This window comes from Canis lupus, chromosome X (assembly GCF_003254725.2).
Source record: "Canis lupus dingo isolate Sandy chromosome X, ASM325472v2, whole genome shotgun sequence".
NCBI lineage: Eukaryota > Metazoa > Chordata > Mammalia > Carnivora > Canidae > Canis > Canis lupus.
In genome coordinates, this window is record NC_064281.1 from 105955892 (window position 1) to 105977118 (window position 21227).

The window sequence follows — 21227 nt, forward strand, 5'->3', positions numbered from 1 at the left end:
CAAGTATCTATCACCAGATATTTGGCAACAGCAATCATCATTTTACTCTAAGTTTCCACTCTAGTCTTTATGTGATGGTTCCCAGACCTTATTCATCCTAGCTATTGGCCTCTGAACATTTTCCAGTTTGTCAATATCCTTCAAGTGTGGTACCCAGAAATGACCACAACACTCCACACATTTCTTCTCACATATCGTTATCAGTTCCTTAAGAAATTTGGTATTTGATTTCTCTAATTAAAAAGTAATTTCAGAATACTTCCCAATTCAGTGTGACTGTACTCAGAATTCTATAAGATTATATATGAGAGATACTCAATTAGCTATTTTCCCATCTTTTAGTTTCCTTTTTTTAAAGATTTTTATTTATTTATTCATGAGAGACACACAGAGAGAAAGAGGCAGAGACACAGGCAGAGGGAGAAGCAGGCTCCATGCAGGGAGCCAGACGTGTGACTCAATCCCGGGTCTCTAGGATCAGGCCTGGGCTGAAGGCAGCGCTAAACCGCTGAGCCACCCAGGCTGCCCCCATCTTTTAGTTTCTAAGCTACGTAGCTAAATAAAATATTCCAGTTCAGTTCCTCATCCAGTCTCCTGCATTTATTAAAATATTAGTAGAACTCTTTTTATAAAGCACTGAAAAGAGCATGGGAAGAGCTTTCATACTGTTGGGGAAGGCAGAAGAGTCTCTGCAGTCTGGCCAAGGAATGTGAAGAACCTCTTGTCCTATACCATTTTCTACTGTTTTTCCAAGCCATTGGTTCCAGTTTTGGGAGGTCAAGCTGCATCCAGATTGACTGGCCTCTCTATTAAGAGGCACCTAACAAGATGACAATGACAAGCCAGGGTTCGTGGTGATGTAGAATATCATTTCTTGTCCTTTATCTAATCCCAGTTCCCCTAACCAACCTAGTCTATGCATGGGTCTTCTTTCCAGCCTAAAGAATCCTTTGCCTTTTATCCCTTTTGCCATGCCTCCCACATGGTGGGCACTATTTAAAAGATCCTGGTAAACTGTATATAGCAGCCCATTGCCTTCTACCAGGCATATGTGCCTGTATACTTGTTTTGTTTGTTGGTTGGTTTTTTGTTTTGGTTAGTGGAAGGGAAGCTTTATTGAGGCCACAGGGTCTTGGCGCTTGGGCAGAAGGCTGCCCTGCAAAGTACACCAGCCAGCAGAGGGGCCTTATTTGACCTTCATGGGGCACAGGTTGTTGGTGTGGCCTCACTTTTTCTTGGCAACAGTTGACAGCACCGGGGTGCAGACAAGAATAACTCTTGGGGCAGATCCCCTTGTCGCAGTTGTATTTCTGAGCCAGCTGGTGGAGGGCAGGCCTGATGATGCCACCCCACAGGCGAAGCACCAAGTGCACTCTGTCTGGCTATTGTAACCCGAGAGAGTATGGCCGTCCTCTAGCTGTTTGCCTTCAAAAATCACACTGCTGCTGGTCAGGTGGGATGCCTCTTTGTCTGGGATTTTGGCTGTGACATTCTTAATGATGTCATAGGGCTCGACCTTGAGGGTGATCGTCTTGCCCATCAGAGTCTTCACAAAGATCTGCATTTCTGTGTCCTCAAGACTGCCGCCACCACCCCACTCGCCCACCTTGTTCTGTGTGCTTCATTTTTTCAGGAGAGTAGTTTCTTCATTGTAGGGACTGCATTTTGGGGCATAGTTTACATAGGATGTTTAATACATGTACTTGCTAAGCAGAAGTAACTTTAAATTAGCTTCTGGGGGCACCTGGCTGGCTTAGTTCGGTGACTTTTGATCTTAGTGGTGTGAGTTTGAGCCCCACATTAGGCATAGAGATTTTAAAAATCATAAAATATATTTTGGGGCACCTGGGTGGCTCAGTTGATTAAGCATTTGCCTTTGGCTCAGGTCATGATCTCAGGGTCCTGGGATGGAGCCCCACGTCAGGCTTCTCAGCAGGGAACCTGCTTCTCCCTCTCCCTCTGCCCCTCCCTGCTTGTGTGTGCTCTCTCTCTCTCACTCTCAAATAAAATTTATTTTTAAATCATAAAGTATTTTAAAAAGTCTTCACATATTGAAGTTTTCCATTTACACTAATTCTTAAAATATACTTTATTGAGTTATAATTTACATGCTTATCACAGATTGCACCCATTTTAAGCTTATGTTCAAGATACAGACCACTTCCATTGCCACAGAGAATGCCCCTTTGTAGTTAATCTCCACCCCCACTGCTGGCTTCAGGCTGTCACTGATCTCCTTTTCGTTATCACTATAGATTAGATTCTCTTTTATAAAATTTCATATACATATATAATCTTATAATATGTACTCTTTTGTGTCCACTGGTTTTGCTTAGAATGTCCTTGAGAGGAACCCCGGGTGGCTCAGCGGTTTAGTGCCGCCTTCAGCTCAGGGCCTGATCCTGGAGACCCAGGATGGAGTCCCGAGTTGGGATCCCTGCAGGGGGCCTGCTTCTCTCTCTGCCTGTGTCTCTGCCTCTCTCTGTATCTCTCATGAATAAATAAATAAAATATTAAAAAAAGAATGTCCTTGAGATTCATCCATGCTGCTTCCTGTATCAGTAGTTCATTATTTTTATTGCTAAATCATATTTCATTGTATGTATAAGGCACAATTTGTCCATTCACCTTTTGATGCACACTTAAATTGTTTCCAATGGGGAGGCCATTACAAATAAAGCTACTATGAATATTTGTGTTGTAACTTTTGTATGGATGTATATTTTAATATCTCTTGAGTAAATACCTAGTAGAATTGCTATATTATAATGACGAGTGCATGTTTAGCTTTATTAAGAAATTGTCAGCCTGTTTTCCAAAGTGATTTCACCATTTTATATTCCCACCAGCAATGCATATTCACGTAAGTAGTTCATGTGTGTGGTTCATTTAAACAGTGTTTTCATTTTGAGATCCTGCTTTTCTAAAGGATTTGTTGTGTTAAAGTTGCTTAAGATAGGAAAGCCATCAGTGAAAATAAGGAAATTATTTAAATATGGTTTTTTTATAATAAATTTATTTTTTATTTGCTGTTCAATTTACCAACATACAGAATAACACCCAGTGCTCATCCCGTCAAGTGCCCCCCTCAGTGCCCATCACCCATTCACCCCCACCCCCCGCCCTCCTCCCCTTCCAACACCCCTAGTTCATTTCCCAGAGTTAGCAGTCTTTACGTTCTGTCTCCCTTTCTGATATTTCCCACACATTTCTTCTCCCTTCCCTTATATTCCCTTTCACTATTATTTATATTCCCCAAATGAATGAGAACATATACTGTTTGTCCTTCTCCGATTGACTTACTTCACTCAGCATAATACCCTCCAGTTCCATCCACGTTGAAGCAAATGGTGGGTATTTGTCGTTTCTAATGGCTGAGTAATTTAAATATGTTTATTTAAAAATATTAACCGGATTATATTTGTTTTCAAAGAATTTACTTATAGATCTTGGGTTTTGTGATTTGGCCAAATATGATTATTCATTACTGTTTAAAATGATCAGCTAAAGGGCATACATCCTTCAAAAGATAATCCCATTTGATTTAGAAAATAAACTGACCTGACTTTCTCCAGAGTTTTCTAAAATTCTTAGAAATATCTTCATATGACTTCCTACTTCTTTTATTTAACTTCAAGATAAATTCATAAATAAATTATATTCAGAGAGAAACTATGGCATGCTAAGCACCCAGTAACGTAGTAAATGTGTATTGGCCTCCCAACCTCCCTCACTTACTGGCAAGAGAAGAGTCTGACTTTATAAATGTTTTCCAGTGTCCTGCTGCGGGTTATCTGGAAAGCTATGAAACATGGTATCAGCCTTTGGATCTTGGCGACAAGAAAGGAATTTTTTAAAAAATAAAACAACACATTAGATGTACTTGGTCTGTTTCACCTTGCCTAAGATTCAAAGGTTTATATAGAGCACATGTTACCAAGCAACAGGCTTCGCTAATCTCACTTTAGCAAATAGGAACTCCAGTGTAAGTGCCAGGGTTGTTTGGGTCTTGTCTGGCACTCCTCAAATGCTGGGCAAGGGGAAGGAAGCCATTCATGTACTAGAAAATGTGGTGCCACATTCACCAGACTGTCGACTAAAGGATTTTGATATCTCCTTTTCTACATTGTGAAATCAGGAGTAGTGTGCTTGCCTCTAGAGATTTCTATCCAATGATAGATGGTCTGATCTGCACAAAACAGATTTAATGACATTTTCCTCTGTGATACAGGACCTGCATTAACACATCACATTTGTGGGCTATTTGGGGTCATCCAGCAACACCTGCTCTGCACCAGATAATTGACCCCTTCTGCTCCTAGCTTTTTTGTTTCCATGAGAAACTTTTCTTTCATCTCCAATTTTCTCTAAGCCATTTAAAAATATATTTATTCTGCACAAGAGTTCATCTCTCCTTTATAAATCAAATATTGAAGAATTGCACTGATGCTCACATTCCAGGGTTACCACCTTATACTCATCTTTTCTTGGTTGTAAGCCTTTCAAGGAGCCTGGATTCATCTGTGTGGCTTTGTGGAATTATTATTCAATGGTAACTGAAACCAGGGAAAGACATCTCTGGTTCAAATTCTTCGATTGCATGGCTCAGAGTCCCATATTGTTTCCTATGAACGAAATGGCTTTTTTTAGAAATGAAGCACACTCCTCAGGAAGTTTGAATAACAGGAGTATGCTTTGAAAGATGAAGCAGGTTAAGAGAACCTAGGCAGAGTGTCTCTACCAATGTGTTATTTATTGTATTTGTACTCTGCTTGTTTCCCCAAAGGACTTGAAGTAGAGACATTTGAAGTTGATACAGTCTGTCTCCATTTCTTCCCACCTTGCTTTCTGCTGCCCGTATCTCCCCAGCTGTCGGTGCCAGCCTCCCCTCCACTTGTGTCTGCCCAGGTTTGCCCTCTTCCAGAAGGGTCTAGGGTCAATGCTCCAGAAGCTCATCTTCTTCCCTCTTCTAATCAAAACCCTCATCCTATGTGGAGAAAAAGGAACCCTCACACACTGTTGGTGGAGATGCAAACTCAGGCAGCCACTGTGGAAAACAGTATAGAGGTTCTCAAAAAATTAAAGATAGAGCTAGCCTATGATCCAATACTTCCGCTACTGGGTCTTTACCCAAAGAAATAAAAAAACACTAATTCAAAGGGATATATGCACCCCTATGTTTATAGCAGCTTTATTTACAATAGCCAAGATATGGGAACAACCCAAGTGTCCATTGATAAATGAATGGATAAACACACACAGAAATATTACTCAGTTATAAAAAAAGAATGAAGCCTTGCCATTTGCAACGACATGGATGGATCTAGCGGGTATAATGCTAAGTGAAATAAGTCAGAAAAAAAAATAAGTCAGAGAAAGACAAATACCATAGGATTTCACTCAGATGTGGAATTTAAGAAGCAAAATAAATGAACAAAGAAAACAAGAGACAAACCAAGAAACAGACTCTTAACTCTAGAGAACAAACTGGTGGTTCCCAGAGAGGAGTGGGGGGGGGGGGTGGGGGAAAGAAGTGATGGGGATGAAGGAGGGCACTTGTGATAAGGAGCACCTGGATGCATGGAAGTGCTGGATCACTCTATTGTACATCTGAAACTCATATAACAGCATATACTGACCATTACTGGAATAAAAAAGCAAATCTCCCATACTAACAAGTCTGAAATCAATGTTGATATTCTGATTAATATTCTTCACAGGAAATTTAAAGTGACCAATGAAGTTAATCCTGTAGAGGGTTGTTTGTGTTTTCAAGCAGCAATTTAGTTCTAATCTCAGTCGTTGGAATTGAGGGGGCAGTGGTCAGGGGATGATGTAGCTGGGAGCTCTGGCCCTTTCCTGTCCCCTCTCCAACCTCCCCCTAGCACAATGAAGACTGGGCAGAAGCCAGGGACCTTCTCTCCTCTATCCCCACTATTGTCCCCATTTGTTTAGGAGCAAGCTGAGACTTGGGAGGGCTACTCAGCATCCAAGTTTCATCCTGGGGACAATAGTGACACCTATAGCACAGAGTTATTGTGAAGCCACAATTCTCTGCTGTCTGCAATACACTGAGCTACCTGGCAAATCCAAAGCATGCGATATTAAAAGTGCTTGTTGTGATTGTTCTTATTTACCAGCTGGCGTCTGAAAGGAAAGGAAGAGGCCAACCCTAGGTATCTCCCAGTCTCCCTTTGTAGACATTTGTGGCATGCCATACTGTGTTTCCACTTATACTGGTATTATAAAGCTTCCTTTAAAATAACTTTGAGGGATCCCTGGGTGGCGCAGCGGTTTGGCGCCTGCCTTTGGCCCAGGGCGGGATCCTGGAGACCCAGGATCGAATCCCACGTCAGGCTCCCGGTGCATGGAGCCTGCTTCTCCCTCTGCCTATGTCTCTGCCTCTCTCTCTCTCTCTCTCTCTCTCTCTGTGACTATCATAAATAAATAAAAATAAAAAAAAATTTATAAAAAAAATAAAATAAAATAAAATAAAATAACTTTGAGTGGGAAGAAGTAAGTTGATTCAAGCAGAATCATTAGGTATCTTGATGGTGGTATGTGGATGTGGCAGAGATGGTGGTGAGTAAGGTCAAACTCTGTAGTGGTGTGGCCACTCTAATACTGTAGTGAGAAATATTAATATTAATTATTATTGTTACTACCCCCCCAACTCCCAGCACTCCTGATCCCTCCAGCCTGATCTACTTTTTCTTTTTACTATAGGACTCATCACCTTCTTTTTTTTTTAAGATTTTATTTATTTATTTTTTGACATAGAGCACAAGTAGGGGGAGCAGCAAGATGAGGGAGAGGGAGAAGCAGGGAACTGGACACAAGACTCGATCCCAGGACCCTGGGATCATGACCTGAGCCAAAGGCACACGCTTAACCGACCAAGCCACCCTGGCGCCCCAGGACTTACCACCTTCTAACATTTTCTGTAGTTTACTCATTATCTTTATTGTTTATCTCTCTTTGCTGGCACGTAAGCTCCTCCAGGGCAGGAATCTTTTTCTGGTTTTGTTTAAGTGAACACAGTACCTAAAACAGCACATGGCCTGTTGGAGACCATCACTAAATACTTGATGACTGATGAAATGAATGACCATGGCATTCTCCGTCCTTTATAATCTGGTTCCACTGTTTTCTGACCTCACCTCTTGTCATCCTCCTCTCTGTGTTACTGATGCCAGCAGTATCCTGTGCACGCCATTTGTTCCTCCATCTCTGTGCGTTACTTACATTCTTTCCTCTGCCCTGAATAAATAATCATGGATCTATACAAAGATTTGGTTTTAAAAATGTTCATCACTGTCTGAGTTTGTATCGGTGAAAAATTTGAAACAGACTCAATATCCATCAATCAGAGTTAAGTTCGAGAAATCATGATTACTCCCACTTCATGGAGGACAATTTGGTACCATCTATCAAAATTACAAAAATTACATATGCGCATAGCCTTTGAATGAGCAATTCTGCTTTTAGGAGTTTATCCCACAGCTATACTTGCTCATATACCAAATGAATGCATGTTGGTGACTCACTGCGGTGCTTTCGTCACTCCTATTAGACACAACAATGACAGAGCTCATTGAATTATTATGTGGAACTATATTTATTGACGTGGGAAGATCATAATAGCTGGCATTAATTCAGGCACTGTGATAAGCGTTTTTATATATTTTTATCTCATTTAATCCTTATAACAGCCCTGTGAGGTAGTTACTATAATAGTCCTCATTTACACAGGAGGAAATGGATTCAGGGAAGTGAATTTACTTATCCAGGGTCAGACAACTAATAAGTAGCAAAGCTGAGATGTTTGAAATATTATGATGACAAAACAATATGTACACTGTGATCCACTTTTGTAAGAAAAAATGCATATAGATAAATGTATAGATGTGCATATAAAAAGCTTGGAAAGATATATATGTGATTTCTCTTTTCTTCTTTTTGCTTATAATTTTCTGATTTTTCTGTTAAATTTGGGGGCTGACTTGACAGGAGGAAGTGCTGCCAGGAGGCATGAATTACTTGTGTAAATTTAAAGATGCCTACATTTCAAAAGTTTGGTGGTAGTGTGGAATAGTGACACGGATTTGTGGGAAGTGTTTCTAGAGTGAGAGGAGAAACACCAGCGGGAAGGGAGAGCTTTCCCAGAGGCAAAGAGGATGGCTCCTGGCGCCAAGTGCCAGAGTCCGGCGAGAGAACCTAGCGTCAAGGGCACGGGCGGAAGAGGCAACCTTAAGGAGGAAGTCCCTGGTCCCCATAAAGCTGAAGGGTTGGGGACAAGCAGGCATAGGGGAAAAGGCAGAAAACTGGAGGAGGGCAAGGAAAAGAGGGAGAAGTGGGGGAGTGTCTGCCCAATGACCTGTATCCTATCACTGAAATCCAGAGCCGGCCCTCTACTGAAGGGTTGGGCCGAGGGGGCCAGGTAGGGGATCTGAGGAGAGGGAGAGCGTTTGGAACAATCACGGAGAGAAATTTGATACAGATACATAAAAGGACTGCCTCGCAGCCCTTGGGGCCCTGCAGAGGCTGGCCGGCTGGCTTTGTAGCGGAGCCAACTTCATGACCTTCTCCAGCAATAGCTAGCAGCCTGGGAGTGGGGGGTGGAGGGAATGGATGGTGGGATTTTCATAGGGCTGCAGATTGGCAGGGCAGGTGCTGCAGAAGGTCACTGGGAGAGTGAGTCCAGGGGTCAGAGCTAGATGGCTGGATGGCTGGTTGTGGGGCTGACTCGGAAGGAAGAAGGGGTGCCAGCAGACTCCTGAAGGTGTCTGGGAAAGGAGGAGGGAGGAAGGACAGGCTGGGGGCCGAGAGTACAGAGGGAGACCCATAGGAAGCTGAGGGCAGAGTGGCGTTTCTGGGTCTGAGATGGCAAAGCCTCTCCTGTGGCGCCCTGGGAGGAAGTGGGAAGCACAGCAAGGAAAGCAGGAGGATAAAAGGGCAAGAAGAGGGGTGTTCCTGTGGCCCAGTGGTTGAGCCTCTGCCTTCAGCTCAGTTCATGATCTTGGGGTTCTGAGATCGAGCCCCATGTCAGGCTCCCCGCAGGGAACCTGCTTCTCCCTCTCCCCCCACCCCTGCTCGCGCTCTCTTGCCTGCGCTCTCTCTCTCTGCCTCATGAATAAGATCTTTTAAAAAAGAGGGTGAGGAGAGCGTTAAAATAACACCTAGCTGATGGAGGGCAGTTTGGCAGTATCTATCAAAAGTACAAATGCGTGTTCCCTATCATCCAGCAATTCAGTTTTGAGGAGTTTCTTATCCGATACACTTACTTGCTTTTGTGCAAGATGGATGTGTAAGGGGAGCCACTGCAGCATTGTCTGTAACAGTCACAGATTTTGGAAGCAGCCTAAAAGTCCGTCCATAGTGCATTAGTCACTTGAATCATGGTTCATAAAATGGAATGCTAGGTAGCTGGAAAAAGGAGGACGTTTCTCTTATTAAGTGGAAGAAGCAAGGTACAGATCCGTGGGGATAGTTCACAGTCTATTTGCTGACGCATACGTAAAACATCTCCAGAAGCATACATAAAAACTGTTCATGTAGGTTGCCTCTGAGGAGGGACAGCTGTTGGCTGGGTGATAGGATGTGTTTGGAAAGCAACTTTTCACTCGTCCTTTTGTTTTGTGGCTTTTTTTTTTCTTTATGGAAGTGTAATTGACAAAAATTGTGTATATTTAAGGTATACAAAGTGATGTACCTTTTGAAGCTTGAGCCATGTGGATATATTACTTACTAAGAGAATAAAGTAATTAACTAAAAACATTATATGTAGACATACATATATCTATGTATAATTTGGATCTCTTTTCTAGATATTAATTCATTAAAATAAAAGCACAACAAAAACTCCCACTGGAGAGTTTGTTTCAAACCAGTCCGTTTGCAGGGTAATGGGTGGGAATTTTGGATGCGATGAAATTGACCATGTGTCAAAATAATTGCTGAGCCTGGGCAACGAGTATATTGGGGGTTCATTTTCATCTGAACCATGAGATTGCCACTTTGGTTGGGTAAAAAATGGTCACACTGCAGCCATTTCATGCAGGTTAAGCTAATGCTGTTCTCATTATTTTTTGTGAATTTTCCATAATATAAAAGTTTTCAAAGAACGGAAAACAAATGAGCTCCCACCAGGTTCTTGCTAGGAATATTCATATTCTTTCTCATCCCAGCCCTTATATCTTGTAATTGAGTGGAAATTCCCATTCCCCCACCGACTTCTGAAACAGCAGTACTGCCTCCCTGATTCCTTTTATTCTGAGACCCAGTACTATTCTCAGGGTTTTTTCTGTTAACAACCTGTTGTGTGTTAATTGGGTACCACCTTCCCCTTATTGCTGGTCAAGCTCATTGTGTTCTCAAAAAAATCACTTCTTTAGTTTCTTAAGATCATTTGACGTTCTCTTCCTGCCTCACAGTCTATTAATAGCAAGCCTAACTAATTTGGGGCCATGCCCTTATCCAGGTGACGTATATTTATCAATCTGGAGGCTGATGACTCTGGGACACTCAGTATACAGCACCGCAAAGTTCATCCTATGCCATCAGTAAGCCCACTTATGTTCAACCTTTCAGTCTTAAGTTATTTTGCTTATGTCTGCACTACTTCTGTTACCTCAGGAGCTATGGGGACTTTGGCCTGGCCCCCAGCACCTGCTAATCCATGCCTTGTTGTCTGTCTTCGGGAGTCAGGTGGCTTCCCCTTGCTGCCTGCAGGCCTGGGCATCTTCCCGATGTCCCAAGATCTGTCATTCAGCTCTGCTTGCATATCCCACCGGCACCCCAGACTTAATTAGTTCCCCCAGCTTGAGGCCTCCTGTCTACTTCCTCCGGCCCCCTTCCCCAGGCAGTCTGCCCTTAGCCTACCTTCCTTCCTTGTGCTCTCAAAGCTTTTCTTTATCATGCTGGAATGTGCTGGTCTCCTTTTGTGTCCTGTCCATCCCAGACTGTGAGCTCCTGAGCTAAGGATCAAGATCATGCCTTATGCTCCCTTGAATATCTCACACTGAGCACAGCATCGGGCACACAGTTACATGCTCAAAATAATACATTTTTACAATTTTAATTTTCAATACTTTTGATGTACAGAAAATTGTACCCAAAAATAGGAAAAAGAACTTTCACATGCCCTTTATCAAGATTCATCTGTTGTTAGCATCTTGTTAAATTGACCATTCTCCCTAAACACACACACACACACACACACACACACACACACATTTTTGTGTGTGAAGCATTTGAGAGTGAGTTGTAGACATCATATCCCTTTGCCTCCAGTACTTCAATACGTATTTCCTAAGAACAGGGGCATTCTGTTAGATAAACAAAGTAGAGTTGGCAAATCAAGAAATATAACACTGATACGGCATACTAGCATATAATCTTCAGGTCATTTTCGAATTTTGCTAATTGTCCCAAGAATATCCTTCATAGCTATTTTTCTTCTGGTCCATGATGCAGTTTAGAATCACACATTGTATTCAGTGGTCATGTTTCTTAACTCTCTCAAGTGTCCTTCAGTCTAGAACAGCTCCCAACCTTTCTTTGTCTTTCATGACATAAACCTTTTAGAAGAGTACAGGCCAGTTATTTTGTAGAATATTCCCCAGTTGAGGTTTGCCTGATGTGTCCTCATGATGAGAGGTTATGTATTTCTGGCAGGCGTAAAACATAAAAAGGCATACAATGATTGTTGTTGATGTTAACTTTAAATAATTAGTTAAATGCCCGCCATGTTTTTCCACTATAAAGATATGACTTTTCATGGGGCGTCTGGGTGGCTCAGTTGGTTAAGATTCCAACTCATGGTTTCAGCTCAGGTCATGATCTCAGGATCTTGAGATCAAGCCCCATGTTGGGCTCTGTGCTGGGGGTGGAACCTGCTTAAGATTCTCTCTCTCTGCCCACCTCCCTCTCTAAAAAAAAAAAAAAGATAAGACCTTTCTTTTCATATTTAATAACTAATGTATAAGTAAATACTTTGAGACTATGTAAATAACATGTTTCTCATAAAACTTTAACTCTCTAGTTTTAGGATCCATTGATGACTCTTGCCTGAATCAGTTTTTACTATGGTGGTTGCCAGATAGTAATTTTCAAAATAACATCTATTCATTGGTTAAATTAATTGCTTATTTGTCCTACAGAAGGGATGCCTCCTTTGCTAGGACAGCAGCCTCTGATTGGCTGCACGAGTGAAGTCTAGGTAGAGACAAGCTGGCAGTGCTTGGAAACCTTAAATGAGGCCGATTTTCCTCTAAGCCCCGCTGGCTTTTATCAGAACCTAAAATGGACCCCATGGCCTTCCCAAGATGGTCTCTCCATGCTGAAGGCCAACAGCAGCTGCCTGCTCGGTCAGGCCTATGCCTACAGGACCCATGCCTGCCTATTCTTCATATTTTCCATCAAACTTGAGGGCAGAGAGGTAGTAAAGGTAGGGAGCACGCTTGCCTTCCATTTTGACTTATTTGAAAAACATAAAACAGAACTCAGGATTCCACTCAACCTCTTCTGCCATTCTGGTGGCCCACATTTTTAGGCCCTGGGATCAAGGTATCATTTTCACGTGGGTTCTTTTAGAAAAGGTAAGTCACCATGACTACATGGAGAGTGGAGCTGTGTTTTGTTTGGGGACTGTATTCGTTTCCTAGGACTTCTGTAACATATTACCACAAGCAGGGTGGCTTAAAACATTAAGATTTTTTTTCTCACAGTTCCAGAAGCTAGAGCTTGAAATCAAGGTGTGGCAGGGGCATGCTTCCTCGGAAGCATCTAGGGTAAGATCCTTCCTTGCCTCTTCCAGCTTCTGGTAGCCTCAGGCGTTTCCTGGCTTTTGCCTGCACGGCTTCAATCTCTGCCTCCATCTTCCTCTAGCATCTTCCCTCTGCATCTGTGTGTGTGTCTTCCGATGACATTCTCTCTGTGTCTGTATCAGTGTTCAAAGTTCCTTCTTCTTATAAAGGACATTAGTCATGTTGGAATAAGGCCCACCGTAATGACCTCATCTTAACATCTTACATCTGCAAACACCCTATTTCCATAAGGTCACATTCATAGGTACCCAGGGTTAAGGCTTCAACATATGTTTTGGGGGGACCTGATTCAACCCATAACAAGAACCATGCCTGAAATCCGACCCATTTGAGAACAGGTAGTGGAGTGCTATTCACTATAATGCTTCAGCCCAGTCTAACAGAGCTCTCTGTCCTTCATGCTCACTCTGGTCTTGGCTTGCCAACAGGTAAGGAAGGAAAATAAGATAGGCAGATGATCCTTAGCCCCCTTGAAATAGACTTTTTTAAAAAAAGATTTTATTTATTTGAGAGAGAGAGGGAGCACAAGTGGGGGTGAGGGGCAGAAGGAGAGGGAGAGAGAGAGAGGAGCAAGATGGCGGAGGAGTAGGGTCTCCAAATCACCAGTCTCCACCAAACTACCTAGAAAACCTTCAAATTATCCTGAAAATCTATGAATTCGGCCTGAGATTTAAAGAGAGACCAGCTGGAATGCAACAGTGAGAAGAGTTCGCGCATCTATCAAGGTAGGAAGACGGGGAAAAAGAAATAAAGAAACAAAGGCCTCCAAGGGGGAGGGGCCCCGCGAGGAGCCGGGCTGAGGCCGGGGCGAGTGTCCCCAGGACAGGAGAGCCCCGTCCCGGAGAAGCAGGAGCTGCACCGACCTTCCCGGGCGGAAAGGGGCTCGCGGGGAGGTGGAGCAGGACCCAGGAGGGCGGGGATGCGCTCGGGCTCCCGGGGACAGTAACAGAGCAACTGCGCGCCCAGGAGAGTGCGCCGAGCTCCCTAAGGGCTGCAGCGCGCACGGCGGGACCCGGCGGGACCCGGAGCAGCTGAAGGGGCTCGGGCGGCGGCTCCGCGGAGGGGGCTGCGCGGTTCCAGGAGCAGCTCGGAGGGGCTCGGGCGGCGGCTCCGCGGAGGGGGCTGCGCGGCCCGGGAGCGCGAATCCACCAGCGCAGGCTCCGGAGCACAGGGCGCCGGGACACAGCCCAGGATCCCGCCTCCCCCGGGACAGGCAGAGGCCGGGAGGGCCCAGGACAGCAAGGACGCTCCTGCCCCAGCTGAGCAGATCCGCGGCCCCGCCCCGGAGCCTCCAGGCCCTGCAGACGGAGTTCCTGCCGGAGCCGAATCCAGGTTTCCAGAGCTGCCCCGCCACTGGGGCTGTTCCTCCTGTGGCCTCAGGGGGTAAACAACCCCCACCGAGCCCTGCACCAGGCAGGGGCACAGCAGCTCCCCCAACTGCTAACACCTGAAAATCAGCACAACAGGCCCCTCCCCCAGAAGACCAGCTAGACGGACAACTTCCAGGAGAAGCCAAGGGACTTAAAGTACACAGAATCAGAAGATACTCCCCGGTGGTTCTTTTTTTTTTTGTTTGTTTTGTTTTGTTTTGTTTTTGTTTTTGTTTTGTTTTGTTTTGCTTTTTGATTTGTTTCCTTCCCCCACCCCCTTTTTTTCTCCTTTCTTTTTCTTTCTCTTTTTCTTCTTTTTTTTTTCTCGTTTTTTTTCTTTTCTTCCCTTTTTTTTTCTCTTTCTCTTTTCTTTCCTTCTTTCTTTCCTCTCTTTTTCTCTTTTTCCCAATACAATTTGCTTTTGGCCACTCTGCACTGAGCAAAATGACTAGAAGGAAAACCTCACCTCAAAAGAAAGAATCAGAAACAGCCCTCTCTCCCACAGAGTTACAAAATCTGGATTACAATTCAATGTCAGAAAGCCAATTCAGAAGCACTATTATACAGCTACTGGTGGCTCTAGAAAAAAGTATAAAGGACTCAAGAGACTTCATGACTGCAGAATTTAGAGCTAATCAGGCAGAAATTAAAAATCAATTGAATGAGATGCAATCCAAACTAGAAGTCCTAACGACGAGGGTTAACGAGGTGGAAGAACGAGTGAGTGACATAGAAGACAAGTTGATAGCAAAGAGGGAAACTGAGGAAAAAAGAGACAAACAATTAAAAGACCATGAAGATAGATTAAGGGAAATAAACGACAGCCTGAGGAAGAAAAACCTACGTTTAATTGGGGTTCCCGAGGGCGCCGAAAGGGACAGAGGGCCAGAATATGTATTTGAACAAATTCTAGCTGAAAACTTTCCTAATCTGGGAAGGGAAACAGGCATTCAGATCCAGGAAATAGAGAGATCCCCCCCTAAAATCAATAAAAACCGTTCAACACCTCGACATTTAATTGTGAAGCTTGCAAATTCCAAAGATAAGGAGAAGATCCTTAAAGCAGCAAGAGACAAGAAATCCCTGACTTTTATGGGGAGGAGTATTAGGGTAACAGCAGACCTCTCCACAGAGACCTGGCAGGCCAGAAAGGGCTGGCAGGATATATTCAGGGTCCTAAAGGAGAAGAACATGCAACCAAGAATACTTTATCCAGCAAGGCTCTCATTCAAAATGGAAGGAGAGATAAAGAGCTTCCAAGACAGGCAGCAACTAAAAGAATATGTGACCTCCAAACCAGCTCTGCAAGAAATTTTAAGGGGGACTCTTAAAATTCCCCTTTAAGAAGAAGTTCAGTGGAACAGTCCACAAAAACAAAGACTGAATAGATATCATGATGACACTAAACTCATATCTCTCAATAGTAACTCTGAACGTGAACGGGCTTAATGACCCCATCAAAAGGCGCAGGGTTTCAGACTGGATAAAAAAGCAGGACCCATCTATTTGCTGTCTACAAGAGACTCATTTTAGACAGAAGGACACCTACAGCCTGAAAATAAAAGGTTGGAGAACCATTTACCATTCGAATGGTCCTCAAAAGAAAGCAGGGGTAGCCATCCTTATATCAGATAAACTAAAATTTACCCCAAAGACTGTAGTGAGAGATGAAGAGGGACACTATATCATACTTAAAGGATCTATTCAACAAGAGGACTTAACAATCCTCAATATATATGCTCCGAATGTGGGAGCTGCCAAATATATAAATCAATTATTAACCAAAGTGAAGAAATACTTAGATAATAATACACTTATACTTGGTGACTTCAATCTAGCTCTTTCTATACTCGATAGGTCTTCTAAGCAAAACATCTCCAAAGAAACGAGAGCTTTAAATGATACACTGGACCAGATGGATTTCACAGATATCTACAGAACTTTACATCCAAACTCAACCGAATACACATTCTTCTCAAGCGCACATGGAACTTTCTCCAGAATAGACCACATATTGGGTCACAAATCGGGTCTGAACCGATACCAAAAGATTGGGATTGTCCCCTGCATATTCTCGGACCATAATGCCTTGAAATTAGAACTAAATCACAACAAGAAGTTTGGAAGGACCTCAAACACATGGAGGTTAAGGACCATCCTGCTAAAAGATAAAAGGGTCAACCAGGAAATTAAGGATGAATTAAAAAGATTCATGGAAACTAATGAGAATGAAGATACAACCGTTCAAAATCTTTGGGATGCAGCAAAAGCAGTCCTAAGGGGGAAATACATCGCAATACAAGCATCCATTCAAAAACTGGAAAGAACTCAAATACAAAAGCTAACCTTACACATAAAGGAGCTAGAGAAAAAACAGCAAATAGATCCTACACCCAAGAGAAGAAGGGAGTTAACAAAGATTCGAGCAGAACTCAACGAAATCGAGACCAGAAGAACTGTGGAACAGATCAACAGAACCAGGAGTTGGTTCTTTGAAAGAATTAATAAGATAGATAAACCATTAGCCAGCCTTATTAAAAAGAAGAGAGAGAAGACTCAAATTAATAAAATCATGAATGAGAAAGGAGAGATCACTACCAACACCAAGGAAATACAAACGATTTTAAAAACATATTATGAACAGCTATACGCCAATAAATTAAGCAATCTAGAAGAAATGGACGCATTCCTGGAAAGCCACAAACTACCAAAACTGGAACAGGAAGAAATAGAAAACCTGAACAGGCCAATAACCAGGGAGGAAATTGAAGCAGTCATCAAAAACCTCCCAAGACACAAGAGTCCAGGGCCAGATGGCTTCCCAGGAGAATTTTATCAAACGTTTAAAGAAGAAATCATACCTATTCTCCTAAAGCTGTTTGGAAAGATAGAAAGAGATGGAGTACTTCCAAATTCGTTCTATGAAGCCAGCATCACCTTAATTCCAAAGCCAGACAAAGACCCCGCCAAAAAGGAGAATTACAGACCAATATCCCTGATGAACATGGATGCAAAAATTCTCAACAAGATACTGGCCAATAGGATCCAACAGTACATTAAGAAAATTATTCACCATGACCAAGTAGGATTTATCCCTGGGACACAAGGCTGGTTCAACACCCGTAAAACAATCAATGTGATTCATCATATCAGCAAGAGAAAAACCAAGAACCATATGATCCTCTCATTGGATGCAGAGAAAGCATTTGACAAAATACAGCATCCATTCCTGATCAAAACTCTTCAGAGTGTAGGGATAGAGGGAACATTCCTCGACATCTTAAAAGCCATCTACGAAAAGCCCACAGCAAATATCATTCTCAATGGGGAAGCACTGGGAGCCTTTCCCCTAAGATCAGGAACAAGACAGGGATGTCCACTCTCACCACTGCTATTCAACATAGTACTGGAAGTCCTAGCCTCAGCAATCAGACAACAAAAAGACATTAAAGGCATTCAAATTGGCAAAGAAGAAGTCAAACTCTCCCTCTTCGCCGATGACATGATACTGTACATAGAAAACCCAAAAGTCTCCACCCCAAGATTGCTAGAACTCATACAGCAATTCGGTAGCGTGGCAGGATACAAAATCAATGCCCAGAAGTCAGTGGCATTTCTATACACTAACAATGAGACTGAAGAAAGAGAAATTAAGGAGTCAATCCCATTTACAATTGCACCCAAAAGCATAAGATACCTAGGAATAAACCTCACCAAAGATGTAAAGGATCTATACCCTCAAAACTATAGAACACTTCTGAAAGAAATTGAGGAAGACACAAAGAGATGGAAAAATATTCCATGCTCATGGATTGGCAGAATTAATATTGTGAAAATGTCAATGTTACCCAGGGCAATATACACGTTTAATGCAATCCCTATCAAAATACCATGGACTTTCTTCAGAGAGTTAGAACAAATTATTTTAAGATTTGTGTGGAATCAGAAAAGACCCCGAATAGCCAGGGGAATTTTAAAAAAGAAAACCATATCTGGGGGCATCACAATGCCAGATTTCAGGTTGTACTACAAAGCTGTGGTCATCAAGACAGTGTGGTACTGGCACAAAAACAGACACATAGATCAGTGGAACAGAATAGAGAATCCAGAAGTGGACCCTGAACTTTATGGGCAACTAATATTCGATAAAGGAGGAAAGACTATCCATTGGAAGAAAGACAGTCTCTTCAATAAATGGTGCTGGGAAAATTGGACATCCACATGCAGAAGAATGAAACTAGACCACTCTCTTTCACCATACACAAAGATAAACTCAAAATGGATGAAAGATCTAAATGTGAGACAAGATTCCATCAAAATCCTAGAGAAGAACACAGGCAACACCCTTTTTGAACTCGGCCATAGTAACTTCTTGCAAGATACATCCACGAAGGCAAAAGAAACAAAAGCAAAAATGAACTATTGGGACTTCATCAAGATAAGAAGCTTTTGCACAGCAAAGGATACAGTCAACAAAACTCAAAGACAACCTACAGAATGGGAGAAGATATTTGCAAATGACATATCGGATAAAGGGCTAGTTTCCAAGATCTATAAAGAACTTATTAAACTCAACACCAAAGAAACAAACAATCCAATCATGAAATGGGCAAAAGACATGAACAGAAATCTCACAGAGGAAGACATAGACATGGCCAACATGCATATGAGAAAATGCTCTGCATCACTTGCCATCAGGGAAATACAAATGAAAACTACAATGAGATACCACCTCACACCAGTGAGAATGGGGAAAATTAACAAGGCAGGAAACAACAAATGTTGGAGAGGATGCGGAGAAAAGGGAACCCTCTTACACTGTTGGTGGGAATGTGAACTGGTGCAGCCACTCTGGAAAACTGTGTGGAGGTTCCTCAAAGAGTTAAAAATATACCTGCCCTACGACCCAGCAATTGCACTGTTGGGGATTTACCCCAAAGATACAAATGCAATGAAACGCCGGGACACCTGCACCCCGATGTTTCTAGCAGCAATGGCCACGATAGCCAAACTGTGGAAGGAGCCTCGGTGTCCAACGAAAGATGAATGGATAAAGAAGATGTGGTTTATGTATACAATGGAATATTACTCAGCTATTAGAAATGACAAATACCCACCATTTGCTTCAACGTGGATGGAACTGGAGGGTATTATGCTGAGTGAAGTAAGTCAGTCAGAGAAGGACAAACATTATATGTTCTCATTCATTTGGGGAATATAAATAATAGTGAAAGGGAAAATAAGGGAAGGGAGAAGAAATGTGTGGGAAATATCAGAAAGGGAGACAGAACATAAAGACTGCTAACTCTGGGAAACGAACTAGGGGTGGTAGAAGGGGAGGAGGGCGGGGGGTGGGAGTGAATGGGTGACGGGCACTGGGTGTTATTCTGTATGTTAGTAAATTGAACACCAATAAAAAAATAAATTAAAAAAAAAAAAAAAAAAAGAAGGAGAGGGAGAGGGAGAAGCAGATTCCCCGCTGACCAGGGAGCCTGATGTGGGGCTTGACCCCAGGACCCTGAGATCATGACCTGAACTGAAGGCAGATGCTTAACTGACTAAGCCACCCAGGCACCCCTTGAAATAGACTTTGGACATAATTTTCAAATGATCACAAGCTATTCACATGGCCATTACATAGAGGACAACAGTAGAGGACATTAACAGTCTGCCAGACTCTGGCCCCTGCACTCCTTCCTAGACTTCTCATTTGTTACCATTTGACAAATGGGGAGCATGAGACCCAGAGAGATGAAGTGACTTCACAAAAGTCACACAGCTGCTGATAGTAAATTTTGTACAGGGCAGGATCATGGCAGGCACTCAGTAAATATTTGTTGCCTGAATGAGTGAATGAATGACTAGATCTGAGACAGTATCTCTGGTCTTCATTTCCTGATCCATTCCTCTTCCCCTCATTAAAAATGACTGCAGACTAAGGTGTGGTCCCAAGACAATGGAGTATAGAAGTGACTGGGTCAATTTCAAATTCTTTTGCTATACTTAAGAACCTTCTGAATTCTCTGGTAAGGAGCATGTCAGTCTAGTTGATTTCTTTTCTTCATCCACTTCTGATGAACTGATCAAGATGCTATTTTGTCAAAATACTTGAGCAATGGCTTTAATTTTACCTGAGCTACATAATTGTCTAAAAATTATATTTTTTTATATTTTAAACTATAAATTATGAAATTATATTTGCACTAAAGGCAGGCCTTAGCACATAGACAGTTTTTACTGAAATGATATATCAAGGAAGTAAAGAATTCAGCATGTTACCTTCATATCTTTGAAACAGAATATTGATATTACCTTGTGCCCATTTCTGGGTCTCCATCTGGATCACTGAGGTAGCCAGGAAAGTTCCATTCAACTTAGCCAACAAGGGCTCATTAACACTGTGCTATGTGCCCAACCATATGCTAGGTGCTAGGGTCAGGGACGGGGAAGAAGAGAAGGAAGCTCTCCTAAAGAGATTCCAGGCTAGTGAAACATGTGCCATCCCCATGGGAAACAGCAAAGAGAAGTTGACACTTGCTAAGCACCTGTTAGGGGCCAGTCACTTGACAAACCCTGTAAGGCAGGTATTATCCCTATTTAACAGATGAGCAAACTGAGGATCAGAGAGGTTTAAGATAACTCACCCAAGATCACATAGCTAGTAAGTTATGGAACTAGGATTTGAACCCAGCAGCCCTGGGACTCAACATAAGAGAATAAGATGAGACAGCTTATAGTCAAGCATTTGGTTGCATGGGCCAGATGAGATGCACGCAAGAAGTTTTAGTGAGCTGTGTGGAATCTAGGAAGGCCAAGATGGGGCCTCTGGGAGAGAGAGTGTGTCAGGAAACTGACAGCCTGCAGCAGGTGCTCTCATGCCAAGTCCCTTTATAACCTGCCTATTACAACCACCTGTTCCCACTGAAGGGCTCAGGCTCTGTCCATCTCCTCTTCTGGTCTATTTGGGAAAGTAGGGAGAAGAGGCTGGGTCACATTTCTACCTTCAACACAAACTACCCCCTGTCCAAGG

At 42.8% G+C, this 21227-nt stretch overlaps 1 protein-coding gene across 14 annotated transcripts in view; it reads left to right on the top strand.

Moving 5' to 3' along the window:
- LOC112649252 (P2R1A-PPP2R2A-interacting phosphatase regulator 1-like) overlaps nucleotides 1-21227 on the top strand; it is an 89067-nt gene that overhangs the window by 56180 nt on the left and 11660 nt on the right. The window contains exon 12 of one of the 14 annotated variants that reach the window (XR_007409336.1): nucleotides 13453-13552. The exons of 10 other annotated variants lie outside the window; for them this stretch is intronic. Coding sequence is in view for 3 of the 4 variants with exons in the window: in XM_049107350.1 (XP_048963307.1) it covers nucleotides 2337-2501 (165 nt within the window). In the remaining variant the exon portion in view is untranslated. Of the gene's footprint in view, nucleotides 1-2336; nucleotides 2517-6140; nucleotides 6192-12728; nucleotides 12792-13452; nucleotides 13553-21227 lie in introns of those variants that run through there. 3 more of the 14 variants (XM_025431443.3, XM_049107355.1, XM_049107350.1) reach the window with 3 other exon arrangements.